The following is a 19,807-nucleotide window of genomic DNA, read 5'->3' as shown; positions in this document are numbered from 1 at the left end:
TCAGGGTAAAGCAAACAGATAAAATTCAATGATTGTAGGATTGATGATCAGACGTGAACTCTTACAGCAGGGAGATTATTTTAGATGGCTGTTAAATTAGTGTATTATCAACTAATTAGTATATTATTTTCATTGCTATTAGCACAAATTGCACTTTACCCCTATCCCCACCTTTTTTTATTTATAACTGTGAGGAAAAATCCTTGAGACTTCAGACACTAGGTGTCTTTGTAAAGAGAGGCTTTTACTTGTCACAGATACAATACCGCACAGAAATTCTTTCTTCTCATATCCCACTTTGTTAGGAAGCACCCCTGGACAAGGGTCTTGTCCAGTCAGTACCTTAAAAGTCTTAACTATGGAGCTACCACTTCCCCCTAGTAAATCTTTACCAGGAGTGTGGTTTGGGTCAATTGGATCTTAAGTCCATTCAATATATTATATATATATTTTTGTTGTGTTTTATTTGTTAATGAGCAAAACATTTACATAGCTAATTTGACTGCTGCTGTTGTAGTAAATAAATAAAAAATAAATTATACTGGAATAATCATATAATGAATATAGTCTTATTTAGCTAGAATGAAAGCACTTTGTTCAAGTACAATTAAGGCATTATTTTGGTGAACATATAATTTTTCTACACATTTTACTTCTATATATTTTTAGTGCACTTGCTCAACAGCTTCTGCACATTTTTCAGTGCCAATAGCCTTTAGATTTATTTGTGTACATATATTTATGTCAGTTATATTGTGATTTGTGGCGAGAGTAGAGAACAGGTTGAGAAGAGCCTGGAGATGTGGAGGTACGTGCTGGAGAGAAGGGGAATGGAGGTCAGTAGGAGTAAGACAGAGTACATGTGTGTGAATGAGAGGGAGGGCAGTAAGGAAAGTGAAGAAAAGAGTGCAGGGTGGAGTGGGTGGAGAAGAGTGGCAGGAGTGATTTGTGATGGAAGAGTATCTGCAAGAGTGAAAGGGAAAGTTTATAGGACTGTGGTGAGACTTGTGATGTTATATGGTTTAGAGACAGTGGCATTAAGTAAAAGACAGGGGGTGGAGCTGGAGGTAGCAGAGCTGAAGATGCTGAGATTTTTATTGGGAGTGACAACAATGGACAGGATTAGAAACACGTTTATTAGAGGGACAGCACATGTAGGGTGTTTTGGGGACAAAGTGAGAGAGGCCCGATTGAAATGGTTTGGTCATGTGCAGAGGAGGGGCATGGGGTATATCGGTAGGAGAATGCTGAGGATGGAGCCACCAGGCAGAAGAACAAGAGGAAGACTAAAAAGGAGGTTTATGGATGGTAAAGGAAGACATGCAGGTAGTTGGTTTGAAAGAGGCAGATGTAGAGGACAGGGGGGTATGGAGACGGATGATCCGCTGTGGCGACCCCTAATGGGAGCAGCCGAAAGAAGAAGAAAAAGGAAAAAAGATCTATCTATCTATCTATCTATCTATCTATCTATCTATCTATCTATCTATCTATCTATCTATCTATCTATCTATCTATCAGGATTCTGTATATCAAGATTTTTTTTTATCAATATTATAGTATATAGTTTAGAGTTGTTTGATTATACGCTTTTGGCTATTTGCGAAATAACAAATCCTTCTAGACAAAGTTCAAACTGCAAGATCAAGACTAATCCGCGGTCCGAATAGATGCCTTTTAATCCCTTTTTTTTCCTGCTCTCTTGCATTTGTCAAGTAGCCGCTTCATTATTTCAGCCAATCGGAGACGCGCTCGACAGCAAATACTAGTTCCTATTGGTTGAAAATCAAGCGCGCGACCCCGTTCTCGGCCGCGCGCACTACACCGCCCCCCCTCGTGCCAACCACTTCCCCCATATACAAAGAGGATTAGAGCGCGCGCGCTGCTCGCGCACACCAAGTCGCTTGAACCAAACAAATCCGTGTAAAGAGAGAGAGAAAAAAAAAGAAAAAGTTTGAAACGGATCACACAAAGCTGCAATTCCTGCCGCACTGTACCAAGGGATCACTGAAGCTGTGTGGAATATCTGGAAGTTTTTTTTAGGGGGAGTGTTTTAGGCTTGTCCGGTGCTTGTTTTAACGAGCTGCTTTAAGGAAGAGGAGCGTAGCCCGGAGTCTCCGAGCGGAACAAAGGCGTGTGGCTCCTGGACGCTGTTCACTATTGTGAGGAGACTCTGTGTGTAAGAGTGTTTCTTACTCTATTACATGCTGGTGTGCTTATAAACCAAATATGGACAAAGTTGTTAGTTGTAAATGTTTAATTTGAGGGGGAAAAGGGGACTGACGCTAGGCAGAAGTACCGGTTCTGTGTTTTTTTCGCGTTGTTTTCTACAGAGCCGCTCGCGCTTTTGGCGTCCACGCACGAGCCGAACGTGGAAAAGCGTGGCACCGCGGAGACGGACAGCGCGCGCGCTCAAGTCCCACATCTGTTGCAGTTTTCTTTGCTTAATTTAATTCGTATGAAATCGAGCATGATGATGAAGTGGGGCAGAGATACACACGTTTTATGCATTTGATTATCAAAAAAAAAGTAAGGCGAGAGTGATCCCCCTTACATTACTGCCTTATGCATTTCTGTTCTAGATTAATTACCAATTTAATCCTAATCATACCTATAAAACATTATCTTGCATTACAATGCATGCGTTTTGTTCGAAATGGTGCTCCAGTCCTGGGTCCTGATCCCTTATTCCCTCCAAACAGTAACTGCCTCAGAACTGTTTATAGACGTGTAAATCTCTCCAAATAATTGTAGCCAAAGCATTAAGAACAATTTTAATTATATTTTATGTATTATTGGAATGAGGTACCTGCCAGAGAACTGCATTTGCATATATTGCATGTACAAATATTATATCATATACAATTGTAAATAAACAGAACAAAAATCAAGTCCATACAATTTTAAAAGATTCGTTTTAAATGAAGATACACGTGTGATAGTGATCTTGTTAACAAAAGATCACGTTCAGAAGGCATGCCAAAAAAAATGGGTCCAAATTGAAGATTGGATTTCTATGATTCGGCAAGGCTGTGAGAGTCAAGTGCATCCTGACACCAAAGCAAAAAAAGGGTACATGCCAAGGAACTTCCTTTAAAAAGTTCACGTATGTTGTCTTCAGTAATATATTTTGTAATGGAGAATGAGAAAAGAATGCAAATAGCAAGCATGTTTTCTGATGCTCTCAGAATTTTGGACCTGTTTATTATGTGCTAAATCTCTCCAAATACTGTACTATAAAGAAACTGGGATGCAGTTTTTGCACATAGTTTAAACACTAACCTGTCGCAGTGAGTTTTATATAAAGCACAGTCAAGAGTGAATACAGAACTGCGAAATAAAAAGTTGATTCCAGTTTTGTCGTTTGTGCAAAGTTTTACTGTATGAGCCATTAACACGGAAGTCTCCTGTCAGTTTGATTGAGTAATGCACGCTGTCACCCTGCAGGCACAGACACTGCAGTTCCTGTTCCCGCGGCTGCACTGGTGTGTGTGAATGGTAACCCAGTCATGACGTCGGGCAGCGGGAACAACGCGCCCACGGTCACTGGCAGCACCCCGCACAACGGCCACAGCAAAACCCCGCAAGCCATCGTCAAACCCCAGATCCTCACTCATGTAATTGAGGGCTTTGTTATCCAGGAGGGAGCAGAACCATTTCCCGTAAGTGCTTGACTTTAGGTCTTTCCTACTTCTTAAGTAATTCAAATTGGTTTGCATGTCTACTCCCCCATGATGAAGTCTTTAACCTCCCTGTCCTAAAGAATATATGAGGTCTAGTTGGGGTTTTCTATATATCAGGAGAAGCATGCTTCCCTCTAGTGGACAATGTAAACCGAAGTTTAAATGTGTACTCCTCAAAAAAGAGTTTGACCGAAGGGAAAAAACACAAGCAGGTGTAGATGCTCACCTACACCTGCTTCACTTATGGGTAACACCTTTACATTCAGCGGTACAGCAGAAGACCATGCATACACTGATCACATGCTTTGTTAACTGTTCAGTTAACGATCAAAACAAGGAAAAATGTGGTCTCTGGGACTGTGGCTGGGCTTTACATAGAAACGTGGAGATAAACAGCTAGTGAGCAGCAGTTCTGCAGCCAGAAACATCTCGGTGATGAGTGTGGTTCAAGGTGTACTGGTTTATGCTGACAAGAAGGCAACAGTACTTCAAATAACCCTGCATTACATCCATGGTGGTCCCAGGAAGCATATCAAATATTAAGGCTACAAAAGCAATAGACTCATCAGGTTCCTCTCCTGGCGTATAAGAAAAGGAATCTGAGGCTACAGTAGACACAGACTCAATGAAACTCGATGCATGAGCTGGTGGACATGTTCCTTATATAGTGTCTAGTGAATGTATCGTTTATGTATCATAGATGGCTTCCTATTTACAGTGTTTGCTATCTACTAGTGTATGTCATCATGGCATCGAAAAGTGTCCGAAACTTGACACCTGATTTAAAATAAGATCAAAAGGAAAATCAAATCTCAGGAACTATTTTGCTGCAGCTGCTGATAACTAATGAATAATGGGCAAAAATGTTGCGTGTTTTCACTATTTTGCATGTTAATTCCAGGTGGAACGTCCATCGTTGCTCTTTGAGAGCGTCAAAAAGCACAAACAGCTGTCTCACTCCGAAATGGAGAAGGTGGTCCAGGACTCTCACACAGCAGACTCTGAGATGGAGGATCTCTCACAGCAAGGTATGTGCAGCCTTTATAGGCTCATGCCTGTTTTTTTTCAAAATGCCGTATTATTTTGCTTCATGATAAACACACCTTTGTTCACCCCTATTATAGAGTTAAAGAGCAGGGAGAAGGAACCAACACTCTCTTGTGAACTGTGTGGGAAAGTCGACTTCGCTCACAACTTCAAGCGATCAAAGCGGTTCTGTTCTACATTATGTGCAAAAAGGTATTAAGTGTATAGCTACACTTTCCGGATAACCAGAAAATGGTTTGATTAAACGTGCCTTTAATTAGTCACTCTTAACTTGTGTATGTCTTCACATTTGAAGATATAATGTGGGATGCACAAAGCGAATGGGTCTTTTCCCAAGGCGTCCAACTCCTGAGAACCCTAAGAAGCAGAGAACCTCCAGTAACCAGCATCACAACACTAGTTCAGAGGCCAAAAAACAAGTAATGTATTGAGACCTGCATTTCTTAGCAGCTTCATTTTGTTATCTTGCACAAGTGATTTTGACTTTCTGTTGTTTGTGTTCAGAATCCCAGAACTCAGATAGATACAGTGGGATCATCACCCTTCCCATATTTCTTACAGCCGTGTCATGGAGAGTCCAGCCAGTTTTCAGACATGTCGAGTTACGAAGAACCTCCATCTCCCGTCTCGGTGGCCAGCTCTGGTGCTCGGAGGCTGCGAAAAGAGAAGGGAGCTGATTGTGACGAGACGCACGGCAAGGAGCTTCCTCTCCTCACACAACCCTTCATGCCTTTCGACCCTGCCAAATGGAACGTAGAGGAAGTTTATGAGTTTATCTGCTCACTACCAGGTATGGTGTGAAGTGGAAGTGTTGAAACTGTGTCACTTTGTGTGAAGTTAAAGCAGACACTGCGAGCGGCAAACGTTCACCAACCTTCTTAATTAACTCGGAGGGAATAAATCTCCAGTGGAGAATGAAAATGGCCCATGCACATTTATTGTGTTACAGTGGTCTGATGCATTTTGATCCTGCAACCACAGAGACTATTGTTAATCACAAATCTCACCACCTGCTGCACTATAGACATTTTTACATTTATTCATTTAGCACTTGCTTTTATCCAAAGTGATTGGAATTTGAGCTGAGCAGATGGCTTCAAGGATTAGCTCAAGGGCCAACAGCAGCAGCTTGGCCGTGCCGGGATGCAAACTCTCAAACTGTCCCTATGTAGACATGCTCTGGATGTGTCTAGAATTATTTTACTTATTATTTTACTAATTACTGTGCACATTAATTTTTTTTTTCTTCGTAAGAATAAAGGAACATTTGTATTAGGGGAAATCTCAAAATGGACCAAATGAAATGAACAGTCGTAAAGCTCAGTATGCAGTCAGATAAACAGAATGAAATAGACACACTAGCCAGGTTAAAATATTATTTGGCCTGTGGTGTGTAGAGAGAGAAAAGCACAGCTCATATTGTTTTATATAGTTGAGGAGGCAAAGAGGACGCATTACCAAAAACATTTATAAGAAAAGGGAAGAACTGTGTCTCTAGCAGTGGTGGATGAAGTTTACAAACCATGTACTTGAGTAAAAGTATAGATACAGTAGGTAAAATATTACTCCAGTAGAAGTGCTCCCTTTAAACTTTCTTTTGGGTTAAACTACTAAAGTAATCACCTTCAAATTTACAAAAGTATCCAAAATTATTTATATATTGCTTTAATGTTGCTATTATCCTTTTTGTTACAAGAGTCTTTGCTTAATTAACTAAATTTATGTGAAAAGAATCTAGTAATAAGATTATAATTAGTCAAACACTGATTAATATCTATTAAAATGATCATGAGCCCACTTAATAAAAATAAATAAATAAATAAATCGTGCAAATAAGCCACGGGCATTGTGGCGAATTATAGTCGAGTTATTTCCATCATGTATTCCTCTCAAATTGTTCCGCTTTCTGTTGAACTGACACTGAACTGTATGTTCGAGCCAAGTAAATACCACCAACACCCACACACTCGTGGTTCAGGACGCCTTTTCATCTTGACGTACGTCTTTTATACCGGTGCCCACCCGCCCGTGCTCAGTCATCCATCGGCGAACCTTCTGCTCGTCTCTCTGCTAGGTGGCGCCCTCCTCAGTGGTTGGCTTTCCCCTCCTCTTTGTTCGCTTCACAACAGAGCACACAGATTAGTCTCATCGGCCACAGGTGTTTCTTACCGCTCGTTCTTTCCGTCTCCGTCCTCCACTCGCTCACCGCTGGCACAATGTAGTTAAGTAAGGAGTAAAATATTTGACTCTAAAATGTAAAGTTAAAGTAAAAGTTTCCCCGAACAAAAATACTTCAGTAAAGTACAGATATGTGTAAAAAAAATAAATAAATACTTAAGTACAGTAACAAAATTACATTTACTGCTTTAGTCACCACAAGAATTCATATTTTCAGTTATACCTACTGTATAAGTGCATTTAATTAGTTCCCTGGTGGTCTAGTGGTTAGGATGCGGCGCTCTCACCGCTGCAGCCCGGGTTCGATCCCCGGTCAGGAAACCAACCCCAGCCACTCTTAGTGCCGGTCCCAAGCCCAGATAAAATGGGGAGGGTTGCATGAGGGAGGGCATCCAGCGTAAAAACGTGCCAAATCAAACATGCAGATGATCCGCTGTGGCGACCCCTAATGGGAGAAGCCGAAAGAAAGTTTTAATTAGTTCACAATATTGTTACTAGTGTAGCTTCCACTTTTTTCTTATTTAAATACACTGACACTTTGACCAGTCTGGCAAGATGGCTAGCAATGTACATTTTTTCACCCCTGATAATGAAGTCCTTGTTAGCAGTATGTGGTTGCTTCATTCTTGGTTGCTTCATCAATTTGAATTTTTATTCCCAGGCTGCCAGGAGATAGCCGAGGAGTTCCGTTCTCAGGAGATCGATGGCCAGGCCTTGCTGCTACTGAAAGAAGACCATCTCATGAGCACCATGAACATCAAACTGGGGCCTGCACTGAAAATCTTCGCCCACATCAGTATGCTCAAAGACTCCTAGCCTCTCCTTTGGGACTGAAGACACCCAAAACTCCTGCACTGATTTCTGTTCATATCCCATTATGGTTATGAATCCAGGGGACTTTTGCTGTAGCTCAGAGCCCCGAAAGTTACAAGACTTTTCTTCACAGCTTTCTAAAGAATGACGTTCAGTCTGGTTAGCCTAGTCATGGCCCCATAGGGGAACAATCATCTTGATGAAATATAAGCACAAGTATCTAGGCATTTGATTTCAATTATGTTCACACCTAGTTAATTCTGCACACCAGAAACGGTGAATAAAATGCATCAATGCAACAGGTTTACATTTCATTTCATGTTTACATTTTAGAACTGGATTCTTTTTTAGATTTTACACACCAGGTGCTTTTTTTTTAAAAACAAACAAAAAAAAACCCCACATTTGTTTATATTAAAATGAAACTTGTGTGGTATCAAACATTGAAAAATATCTATCAACATGTCTGCTGTTTATCGTTATACTGGCGGCGATGGGATAAGTACACGAGTGATCGTGTGTGTACATAAAAATGAAATATTGCTCAACTTGTGCCTGCCGTGTGCCTATCTATCCCAAAGACTCGCATTTCAACCCTTTGTGCATCAGCCATTCAACATTTCAGCCAACACTTGGACTACTACACTACTATTTAAATAACGGCTATTTTACAGCATGTACCAGTCAGGATACAGGATCTAACTGATAATATTGGTGATCTGCATGTATTATAAAAAACTGTGGCCCAAAATTAATATCTTTGCAAAGCTGTTAGTTTTCTATTTTTCACATGATCAATATTCTATTTATTAAGAGGAATTGTGTGTGTGTGTGTGATAGTTTTGTATTCGGGAAGAATTAAACTTTGGCAGTATTGTGCAGTTGTTCTGTCTGATTTGAACAAGGAGGGAAAGGTCTCATTTTTGTGGGAAATTCAGATAAAATCATCATCTTAAAGCAGTAAGAATAAGTTTTATTTTTCCTAAATGTTCAAAAAAAAGGAAAAAAAAGAAAAATTGACACAGCAGTCATCAAAGCTCCGAGGAAAAGTGGAGAACTCATTTACGACTCATCGAGATTTGCCTGATGGAGAAATCATGCAGAAAATAAATCATGTACTATAATGTAGGTTTAGCACCTCAAGCTTGAAAAATGTAAAAGTGGAATTCCATTTTTAATGTGAAAACTGCCTTGTGCATCTACTTAGTCAAAGATTTGTTCATCATTAGGCACATTCCCCAGAAATTTTAATTTACAGTTGCTTAAGAGTGTTTTTGTAGAGGCCAGGTTGGGTGGTCTTGAGCAGTCAGAAAGAGTAAAGTATAGATTCTGGCATATGTGAAAAAAATTCACATAAGAAATGTTTGAGTATCTTTGTGTTGTCAAAATGGAGCATATATGCTGTTTAGAAATAAAACTGCATCAAGTCTAACCTAGCCAATACAATTTCTACAGCACAAACTTGAGTGTTTATATAAGATCACTCACAATGTTCTTATAGTAACAAATTGATCACTGAATACATTTTTTTTAACCCTTATTAATGGCAAAATTTAAAAAAATCTTTCTGTAATTCCAGTGATCTGATCAGACATATACAATAGGATTTTATAAATTCTATTTTATTTCTATTATTCAAGTAGTAGAAAATCTACTGCATGCTGGATCCTGTCAGTCCAGTGGTGTCCAAATCCACTGTGAAGGCAACAGCTCACCTGCTCAATAATGAAGCTGTGCACATCCTCAGTTTCAGGGAGAAAATCACCCCAGTTCACTCCAAAATCTCTCCAAAATGCCCCCACTTTCCTATGGTTCTAAAGCAAAGAAAAACACAGCTATTACTATAAAAAATCATACTATGTAACCTTGTATGTATAATATCCTTCCCTTTTTCTCAATTTCCCTGTGCCTGTAAATACCTTAATAGTTTTCTCATAGAGATTCCTCCTTCTGGGAGCACATGATTAACTAACTCTGCAAAGTACATTCATATATGAGGAATGTCAATGGCCATATAATCTGCTATTTTAAGAGTTTCTGAAAACCTGTGTAAACAAAGATCAGTTAGAAAATGAGATAAAGAAAGAAATGTAAAAAGCAAGCCTTTTAATAATAATACCAGCAATAATCCCACTGGAAATAAATATGCGATTCAGCTGTCAACATTTCTTGAAGCAGACAGTAGTGTCAACCAGAGGTGGCAAAAGTTTACACATCCTTCACTCACGTAGAAATACAGATACTTGTGTTTTAAAAGACTCTGGTACAAGTTAAAGTACTGACTACACTTTTTCACTTAAGTTGAATTAAAGAGGTTTTGACTCTGGCATGTACTTAAATAAAAAGTATTCGTTACTACTACCTGTTTAAGTGTCACACTGATAACTGAACCTCACATATTAATATATCAATACAAAAATCTTTTAATTTTGTCTTCTAATGAATGTATTTAGGTTGAACATCCACCATATAGAAAAACAAGCAGAGAAAGGATGATGATGATCAGGTGATCAGGAATGTCTCTGCTCTCAGTTATGTTTACGTCGCTGACTCCCTCTGTCTCATCCACCTCATCCATACTGGTTGTTGCCTTCTGCCTTGCTCGTTGTTAGATTTGTAAACTAACCTAGATCTGTGTTGTGTGAGAACCAGTAACTGATACACCAGTAGTAGGTTTAAAAAGCCACGCAATGAATAGAAATGGGTTGATGGGCTGAAAAGCGCTAAATGAAAAGAAAAGATATCGGTCGTGTCACTAAATAGATTAAAACTAAAGTAACTAACCTGGTTTAAAAATGTAAGAAGTAGAAAGTACAGATATTTGTGTAAAAAAAAAAATTATAAATAAAAGTAAAAAGTTGTCCAAAAAATAAATACTGAGGTAAAGTACTGATACCAGAAAAATCTACTTAAGTACAGTAACAAAGTATTTGTTATTGGTGTCATCAGTGCAAATGGGAGGCACAATAAGACAGAGCTGTGTGAAAGGAATGTCACTCACCCTTTAAAAAAATGAGATTTGGAGAGGCTCCCAGCCTGCAACAGCTGATTAAACAGCTGGCCCATATGGTCACGTGTGATCTGGCTTCTCTCCAGTGTGGACTCCACACCCACCCGAACAAAAACGTACAGCATTATGGCCTGTTCCAGTTCCTCTACGCACTGCATGGCCTCCTGCACACGAACATGTGATGCAGTAATAATATAATAACCGTGTGCAATATAATAATGTGATCCACTTTATAAGACACTGCATGAGAGAACTACCTTGTAATCATTTATGTGCAAAAACTCGTTGATAATGGACTTGGATCGTTTCTCCATCTCCTCCTCTGATAATGCAGGCTTGTCTGTAGTCGAGCCTGGCGCTGCTTCAAGTTTTACTGCCACACAAGGGGCATGATGTGTCATCACAAATAATGTTCATGCATTAAAATGAATTACAGCCATGTTTTTCTTAATGAATAAGTGAGCAATTGCTTTGTTCGTGAATAACGTTTTATGTTTGTGTGGGTCCAAATCACTGGCTTAACAGATTCAATGTATTAGCTACGCTCCAGGTTGCTTTTGTTTGCTCGGATGTACGTGTCCTTCTGAACTTCTTCCTGTGGAGGCTTATCAGTGGCCTCCTTCCATAGTCCACCCAGAGATGGAGGGCCAGACCGTAAAGGACCAAGAGACTTCACAGCCTACATTAGCCAACAACAGATCTTGCACAGTACCTGCTCAGGCCTCCTCTGGAGTCTACCTCAGGAGAGGCAGATGGACTGGAGGAAGAGGCAGGAACTGAGGGCTGAAGTGGTGAGTAACAGTTCAGGCTACTGGGGTGCACAATATCTGCAAGAACAACACCTACAATCACAACTTGCTTTTTATTTTTCAGAGAGCTAAGAAAGGACACAGACTACATTCACTTCTAACCTGATTCACTGGCTTTGGCTCCTCCACTGCTGCCCTTCATCCAGTTCAGCTGTGCTCGTCCCAACGGTCCTAACTGAATCTTATCATCTATAGTTGACTGCACACAAACACAATTTAGTTGAGTCAGAAAGACTAGATGCTCCTTATAAACCTCAACCAAACCGACTTCCCATCATATGTAAAGAATAATGCGGTATTGAATGTATTTTTCTACATTACTTATAAGGAAGCAAAATATTTGTTTATTTTGACATTTTTTTATTATATATTCTTACATTTTGGTTTTATTAATTAAAAGCCAGAAGTCAGAATCTTAGTGATTTTGGGGATCTTATTGAGGTCTATTGTTCTACTGTTCTTGGGCACAGGCACAGTGTTCCAGATCTCCTCTCTTGAAATCAATTGTGGCTTCCTTGTTGATCTGCTCAATTCCCAGTTGTCCTGAAACATGGAATCAGACACATAATCTACTGTTTTCTTTTCATTTCCATTTGTACTACTGTCAAAACATAAGTATAGATGCATATCTGGCAGACAAACAAATTCACTGATGAGGTGCAGGTCATTTATGTCCTGGAGCATGAAGCGAATACGTAATGAAGTTTTTCTCTCCTTTATTATTTTTCTATCGGCTTAAAGTACAGATCCATTCGTGACTGAAGGTTAGGAAAGGAAATAGGCAACATTTCAACATTAGTGCTGTAATACCTACTGATACAAAATTTGCATTTTTTTTGTCATTACAATGAAGTTTTAGTAGAACTATTTTGGGAAACCTGTTCAATAGAAGACGTTTAACACTGTCAGGCATGCAAGTTTTTCAACGTGAACATTTTTTCACTGGAGTTACAAAGAAACACATGAACATTATCATTACTTACACTTTGCACAGGCATTTAAATATTTAACAGCAGCAGGCTTTTGGGTACTTTAGCTATAGGAATTTTACTGAGCCTCTTTGTATTGTGCTCATTTAAAAATAATTAATCATTTTAATCAAGAAAGCAAACAGGGTTTTCCATTAGTTTTAGAATCACTGATCTCTTGCAGAGGTGCACATAACCCCCAGAAATTATCACTATCTTTACCAGTTATAAATTAAAGACAACACAGAAAAATCAATGGAAGAAAATTAATTTTTATTTGACTTAATTGATACTGCAAAAAAAATTTATAATAATAATTAATTAAATACAAAATGTATTTCATAATACTTTATTAAGGAATTACATTTACAGAAAAAAAACAAGTATATGAAAGAGTTTAATGTCTACAAATTGTTTAATAAGTTATTAAATCTATAGTAAAAGATACGTGTATAATAATAAATATGAAATGCTATTACATAATAATGAAAGATTAAATTTGGACTAGATAGCTTGGGTCTATGATTAATATTTGTATGTATAATTCAGAAGATATATAGATTTAAAAATATATATAAAATGTTATATGCATAATTAAACGTATACTAAAGAAATTACTTACAATAAAGCTAAAAACTTTTTACCTATACTTAAAAGATAAAACATACAAGCCCAATTCGAAAAAGGTTGGGACACTGTGTAATGTAAATAAAAACAGAATGCAATGATTTGTACATTTCATAATTCCATGTTATTTTATAATAAAACTAAGGAAATGTTCCATTTTCAAAGAAAAAAAAAGGTAATTTTGAATTTGATGGTTGCACAAAAAAGTTTGTACAGTGCCATGTTTACAACTGTAACTTATAAACTACAGGTGTCTTTTATACAGGTAACGAGTTTAAACAGGTGCAATTAATACAGGTAACGAGTGGAGAATAGAAGGGCTTCTTAAAGACAAACTAACAGGTCTGTGAGAGACAGAATTCTTGCTGGTTGGTTGGCGATCAAATAATTATTTCATGCTATAAAATGAAAATTAATTATTTAAAAATCATACAAAGTTGATTTTCTGGATTATTTTTATAGACTGTCTCTCACAGTTGAGATGTACCTACCTATAAATTGACAGATCTCTCTGTTCTTTGGAAGTGGGAAAACTTGAAAAATCGGCAGTGTATCAAATACTCATTTTTGCGACACTGTATGTGTCTTATACAGGATTCTAGCTGCTCAACAGTTCCGGGTGTCCTTTGTTGTATTTTTCATTATGTGCCAAATGTTTTCAAAGGATGAAAGGTCTAGCCTGCAGGCAGGCCAGTTCAGCTCCCAGACTCTTCTACTACAAAGTCATGCTATTGTAATAGATGCAGTATGCAGTTAGCATTGTCTTGCTCAAATATGCAAGGCCTTCCCTGAAAAATACTTTTTTTATTATTATTCTGAAATCTTAACATAGACACAGTCTTTAACAGATTGGTGAAACCATCTTTACGTCTGAGAGACTCTGCATCTATAAAGTACACTATTTATTCCGTCATTTTAGTGAACTTTTCTCAATTATCCCACGTTTTAAACATGAACTGCACCGTTTAAGAAATACCGCAAGGTGTCTCAGTAACCACTTGAAACAATCCAAAGACGCGCTTCAGTTAGAAACTACGTACCAAACAGTAAACTGTTGTACTAAAATGGTGATTAAAAGCACGGATAACTAATACAGACATTATATTTCCCGATGCTAAGTATAACATTAAGCCAGTGTGCGCTTTTGGGGTGTAGCTTATAGCCACTTTTTAATTCTCCATTTACGCTCGCTTCGGCCGAATGTTGCCGGAAATTGCCGAAGTGAACCGAAACGTCAGTCCTGTAGGACTGCTGGAGGCGGCCACATCGCCATGTTGAACGAAGTCATCCTACCGAGTAGAGAGCTACGCGTGAAATAGCATTTCTTCAGCTCCGATATTTATTCATTTAAGAAGGGACACGTCATCGACATCGTCCTGGCAAGCAGAGCCGACCTGGATCCTCGGACACCCCGAGCGGGGAGGGGGAACAAACCCCCTACCTTCAGCAATGAAGACAAACCCCAATAAGCGCTAGCTAGCTAACGTTAGCTTGCTTACTGTATTAATAAGCTAACTGCATAGCGAAAGCTTGCTGCCTGAGCTAGCCTTTTTCCGTCACCGGCAACTTGTTGTTTTTTGGGGCCCTGCTGCTGGAGCAACTTGCTGACTAGCTCCGTTTTATACGCGTTATTTTTTTTAAGCTCACAGTTTTACATAGCAGCGAGCTGTTCCTGTAAATAGTCGCCCCCCTGTTTTTAGTATTTTTTTTTTTTTTAGTTTTTTTTTCTGCAATGAGTTTGCCGCAGAAAGTGGTGCCGAAGTCAGCCGCTCCCGCCGCCGTCGGACCTGGACCCGGGCCGGCTAACTCCTCTCAGCTGCGCACTTCGCTAGCCACAGTGCCGCTGCCGGGGCCGGCGCTCGTTCAGCAGCCTCCGTCGGTCCCACCACCGCAGTATCCTTTCCTGAACCATCCCTCTGTCCTCTGGATTTCACCAATCCTCCGGCTTTATCGCCGGGTAACATGAATTGTGCTTGCTGTCACTTCGACCACAGGGGCTATGTATATATACATTTTGCTTTGTGTTTAGTTTGAATAAAGAATGATTGCCTGGCTAGTTTATTTCATTAGTTAGACTCTTAATCAAGCAACTCCCTACATATCGTTTATGCTAGGGGTGTTGCTAGCTAGCGGTCGAAGTTTGAAGCGTTGGTTGTGGCGTGTTTGATCACGAAACCGGTGTTTATTTACAGTCGTCATAAAATAGTTAGTAAAGGCACACAGGCTATTCGCTACTGAAAATAATTAGGCTACTAATGAATACTAGCGAATGTTAGTTGCGCTTTAGCTTGGCGAATTCTGAGGGCCCTTTAGTTTGGCAGGTCTCAGCTGACACTTATCCTCTAGTCCAGCCATTATTATTGCTTTTCAGCCTACATTTTTGGAAATGTGTCTCCAGTTTGCTGTACCGCAGTGCGTATGAGGCTTGGACACATGCTACATGGAGAGATATACAAGTATATCTCGGGACTGGGAAGACCGTTCACTCTCACAAATCTGACATTTTCTCCAAAACGTCTGAAATTTTGTTATTTTTTTATACATCTGTCTCAAATGGAAGTACAAGTGTATGCTGGTTACCCCCATGGAAGGTGTTTCTTATAGAAAAACAATGCTCAGGTGGTGTGACAGAAAGCAGAGGGTTGTTACCTTCACAAAGTGGATTATTGTTTGATGACAAACAACTCTGACACGTTTTCTTCCTCTTATACCGCTGGAATTTCCCTAGTGGAACTAGTCAAATTCTAGCAACAATAAACATTAGTTTTAACACATTTAATAACCCGTTTGTTATTATTCGGTGTGCCCGGTGTTTCAATTTGCAATTGGAAAATCGCTTTGATTTTCAACACCGCCATCAGACTTAGCCTCATGACCTGACATCAAAACCACTGGTGGACCCATCGTTGTTTTTTCACTTGTCTGATCCATGTTCTGTCGATTATTCTAGAAACAGTTCATTGTACAGTTCAAAATTGTATTATCGGCATTTTTAGACTTTCTCTGCTGTCACCTGTAGTGCATGTGTAAGTGCTCTATGCTGTTTATGTGATACGAGTGCGCAGTAACGTCACGGTCAATTTAGCAGTCGATATATGGTTACAAACAGAATTCAGTAGGCTTTGGTGCCTCTTTGCTTTAGCATGTAGCTGTTACAAATACTTAAAATTGTGACATTTATAATGTCAACATATTCTTATTGGACTAAATCCATATCCTTTTATACTTTCTGTAAGCAGTCAGCTACCTAAGGTTAGAAAGTAAATCAAAAAGCAAATATATTTGGCTGTTATATGTAGTAAAATAATTTGTCTGGTTGTTATTATGGTCATTTAATAAAATAATTTATGGTATTAGATAAATCTTTTTTTGTGGTAGTTTTATGTTGTTCCTTCTAGACCTTTCTTGCTGTCAGTGTTGGTAGCTTTCTTAAGAAGTGATTTAAGAATATGCTTTTAGTTTCTGTTTGTATATCATTCTGCTTGGCAAACCATTTTGAACTAGTAAATGAATAACTCCACAATGAAGAAAGGTTTAGAATTTGTGTAATGGAAGCGTTGACCTATTTCCAGAAGTGCCTTTTATTTTCACTGAGGTGGGTATTACTCAGGAGCTTGTTGATATCTGAGAACCTGTCATATAGTGTCACAGTGTCATGTGAGAGTGTAGATCCTGTTTCTTTTAAAGATGCCACTTGGTATCTGTTGAGTAAACTGTATGTATGATCACAAGGTGTCTCTCTCAGGCCTGTACTCGATCTTTATTTATATGGTATTTATCTGAGATCTTGATTAGTGAATGTATTGACATTGACTGTTATTCATGTGCTATTAGTGTTGCACTGGGCCTCTGACAGGTCATTACATGCATGTGTTCAGGGTTTATTTATTTATTTTTTATAAGTTCATTGGAAAATATTTTTTCTCGTTGAGCCTCATAACTAGTATATCTGGAATAAACCAAAAAAACCTTAGTTAGTAGCCATGGAGTTCTCTATCATCTCAATGTGTTAATTCACATGTCTGTTTATCAGTTACACTTGCTCTAATTATCCTGAGATTTCTGTGAAAAAGTGAATAATTATGAGAAAGGGGTTGGACTGTAATTAATATAAACATTTTGATACAATTGTAGGGGTGGAGCTGGAGGTAGCAGAAGATGTTGAGGTTTTTGTTGGGAGTGATGAGGATGGACAGGATAAGAAATGAGTTTATTATTTATTAGGGACAGCGCATGTAGGACGTTTTGGAGACAATGTGAGGGAGGCGAGATTGAGATGGTTTGGACATGTTCAGAGGAGGGACATGGGGTATGCTGAGGATGGACCCACCAGGAAGGAGGAAGGGCAAGGTGAAGGTTTCTGGATGTGGTGAGGAAAGACATGCAGGTAGTTGGTTTGAAAGAGGCAGATGTAGAGGACAGGGGGGTATGAAGACGGATGATCCGCTCTGTCGACCCCTAATGGGAGCAGCCTAAAGATAATGATGATGAAGCATTCGAGTGTCCATCGGTGATCAGTTGTTAACCTTAACATGAAAGGATGTTTGGTGTCACACAGATGAGGATGTGTTCCCTTTTATGCCTGGTTCCTCTCAAGGTTTTTCCTCATACCATTTCAGATTCATAAATGTTTTCCTTGTTACTGTCGTCTCAGGCTTGTTCATTTGGTGTAAACTTAGGAAGTTCTTTACGACTTTAAAATATATATATACATAATCTCTTTATTCTTGTTTAACTGCTTTTGTACAGTGTTCAATATTAAAAGCACTCTACAGGTTTTTATTCCATCTTGTACAATAATGTCTAGCTGTGACATGAGGTCTGAACACCTCGGCTTGTAGCAACATGCTAATACTAGACCAGTTTGTGTTTGTTTCTATTTGGACTGGGCCGCATCCCGGAGCTTCTACTTGGCTGGTGGCTAAATAATATATTTACCTTTTGTCTCATAATTACAAAGTCCCAGATGAAAAAAAAATACATATATGGCATTTAGCGGACGCCCTTATACAGAGCGACGTACAAAAGTGCTTCGAGTCTCTATCAGTAAATAAACCAATACTGGTTTGCTAGATTACAAACTTAAGATACCATCAGCCTAAACCTCAGGAGATCTTTTATTTATAAATTGTTTAATAAAAGACAAAGCAAAGTGGGAAAAGTGCTAGTTTAAATGTGTTTCAGGAAGAGGTAGGTGTTCATCCGTCGCTTGAAGATAGCCAGTGAATGTTCGGACATCTAGGGGAAGTTAATTCCACCACCTCGGTGCCAGAACAGAAAAGAGCCTTGGAGTATACATACCTCTTACCCTGAGAGAAGGTGGAACCAGTCGAGCAGTGCTGGAGGATCTCAGGCAACATGGTGCTGTGAGAGGAGTGATGAGGTCTCTGATGTAAGAATGTGCTGGTCCATTTTTGGCTTTGTAGGCAAGCATCAGTGTTTTGAATCTGATGTGTGCAGCTACCGGAAGCCAGTGGAGGGAGCGCAACAGTGAAGTGGTGTAGGAGAACTTGGGCAGGTTGAACACAAGTCTTGCAGCTGTGTTTTGGATCATTTGCAGTGGACGGATAGCGTTCAGAGGAAGGCCTGCCAGCAGAGAGTTGCAGTAGTCCAGTCTCGACATGACAAGAGAGTAAACATGGTCGAATCCTTCTAATGTTGTAGAACATTGTGAACTATGTTATAGAACTATTATAGTGCAGCTGTGCAATAAAAAAAAAAAGGTGTAGAGATCCACATCTAGCAGGTTAATATAAGGATTAGGACTTTCAATTATTTTTATTGAGTATTCTACCGATTAGCTCATCGATCAATCAAGTGATCGTTTAAGATTCTTTTTCTTCATTTAAGAGCAATACTATATATACAAGAGCAAGTACGACTGGTCTCTTAAAATTAACAAGTAATTGTTTCCTTTTTTTTTTAAAAAATAACATCTTTACCACTAAAATTGCAATCTGTAAAAAATACTCTGATTTAGTGCATTTAATTGCCATATTACATCAAAATGCAGAAACACCGTTCACACAAAATGGAAACACAAAAGGGGAATTGGCGACACAAATAGCGCTCACAACCTTTGCGTGGAAAGTGGCGCACGCACGTTTCCAGCTCCGTTTTGTGCGTACAAACGAAAGCAGCGAGACAACTGATTTGACTCGATGCTTTTGTATTTAAATTAATCGAGTTTTCCGAGGAATCGTTTCAGCCTTAATAAGGACATTGTGTTGTCCTGCGTCATGTTTACTTTAGTGTCTGCAGTTTGATCCTCTACTTCCTTGTGAGTGGTGCTGATTCACATTTGATTTCCTAAAAGTAATTCTGTGTGTGAAGCAGAAACACAGGGAATTCCTCAGAACCAGTTAAAGTAGATTTTTCCTTTTTCAGTGTATTAAGTGTGTAAAAGAGTAGTAATATCCAGCTATTACCCGTCTTGCATTGAGCGATTCTGCTGATGTTGTAAGCTGATGGAGCTGTGTGTTCAGCCTCCACTTTGTTCCATTGACAAAGACAGTGCTGTTCAGTTTGAGATTCAGGGAGTGAAACGCAATCATAATGCTTTTACCCACTCATCTCAAGAGTTGTAAAACAAAATGTTTTACAAGTCATTTGTTGTGTGATACAACTTTGAAGAAAGTGTATAATTGTTATTTCTGTGCAGTGTTAGAAATGACT

The 19,807-nt window shown here is 39.0% G+C and overlaps 2 protein-coding genes and 1 pseudogene across 30 annotated transcripts in view; 2 read left to right on the top strand and 1 right to left on the bottom strand.

The window, feature by feature from the left end:
• phc2a (polyhomeotic homolog 2a) overlaps positions 1-8,595 on the top strand; it is a 43,636-nt gene extending 35,041 nt beyond the window's left edge. For 4 of the 7 annotated variants that reach the window (XM_083569812.1, XM_083569811.1, XM_083569810.1 and 1 more), the window contains 6 exons: positions 3,445-3,659; positions 4,582-4,708; positions 4,805-4,919; positions 5,023-5,146; positions 5,232-5,517; positions 7,567-8,595. In XM_083569812.1, coding sequence (XP_083425938.1) covers positions 3,445-3,659; positions 4,582-4,708; positions 4,805-4,919; positions 5,023-5,146; positions 5,232-5,517; positions 7,567-7,721 — 1,022 coding nt within the window. In that variant the 3' untranslated portion in view covers positions 7,722-8,595. The remainder of the gene's footprint in view (positions 1-3,444; positions 3,660-4,581; positions 4,709-4,804; positions 4,920-5,022; positions 5,147-5,231; positions 5,518-7,566) is intronic. The other 3 variants (XM_083569809.1, XM_083569814.1, XM_083569813.1) reach the window with 1 other exon arrangement.
• Positions 8,596-9,636: 1,041 nt separating this feature from the next.
• On the bottom strand, positions 9,637-11,129 carry LOC310715023 (eukaryotic translation initiation factor 4 gamma 3 pseudogene; annotated as a pseudogene). The gene is made up of 3 exons (XR_014538231.1): positions 10,986-11,129; positions 10,720-10,892; positions 9,637-9,763 (listed from the first exon to the last, which is right to left on the bottom strand). The product of XR_014538231.1 is annotated as a eukaryotic translation initiation factor 4 gamma 3 pseudogene (transcript).
• Positions 11,130-14,355: 3,226 nt separating this feature from the next.
• The window catches only part of eif4g3b (eukaryotic translation initiation factor 4 gamma, 3b), a 34,919-nt gene continuing 29,467 nt past the window's right edge, over positions 14,356-19,807 (top strand). For 18 of the 22 annotated variants that reach the window (XM_083569739.1, XM_083569738.1, XM_083569734.1 and 15 more), the window contains exon 1: positions 14,369-15,025. In XM_083569739.1, the coding sequence (XP_083425865.1) occupies positions 14,865-15,025 (161 nt within the window). In that variant the 5' untranslated portion in view covers positions 14,369-14,864. Of the gene's footprint in view, positions 15,026-19,807 lie in introns of all 22 variants that reach the window. The other 4 variants (XM_083569732.1, XM_083569731.1, XM_083569744.1 and 1 more) reach the window with 1 other exon arrangement.

Source organism: Silurus aristotelis (assembly GCF_946808225.1).
Source record: "Silurus aristotelis genome assembly, chromosome: 19".
Lineage (NCBI taxonomy): Eukaryota > Metazoa > Chordata > Actinopteri > Siluriformes > Siluridae > Silurus > Silurus aristotelis.
Note: the sequence above shows the minus strand (reverse complement) of the source record. Positions and strands in the feature narration are given on the sequence as shown.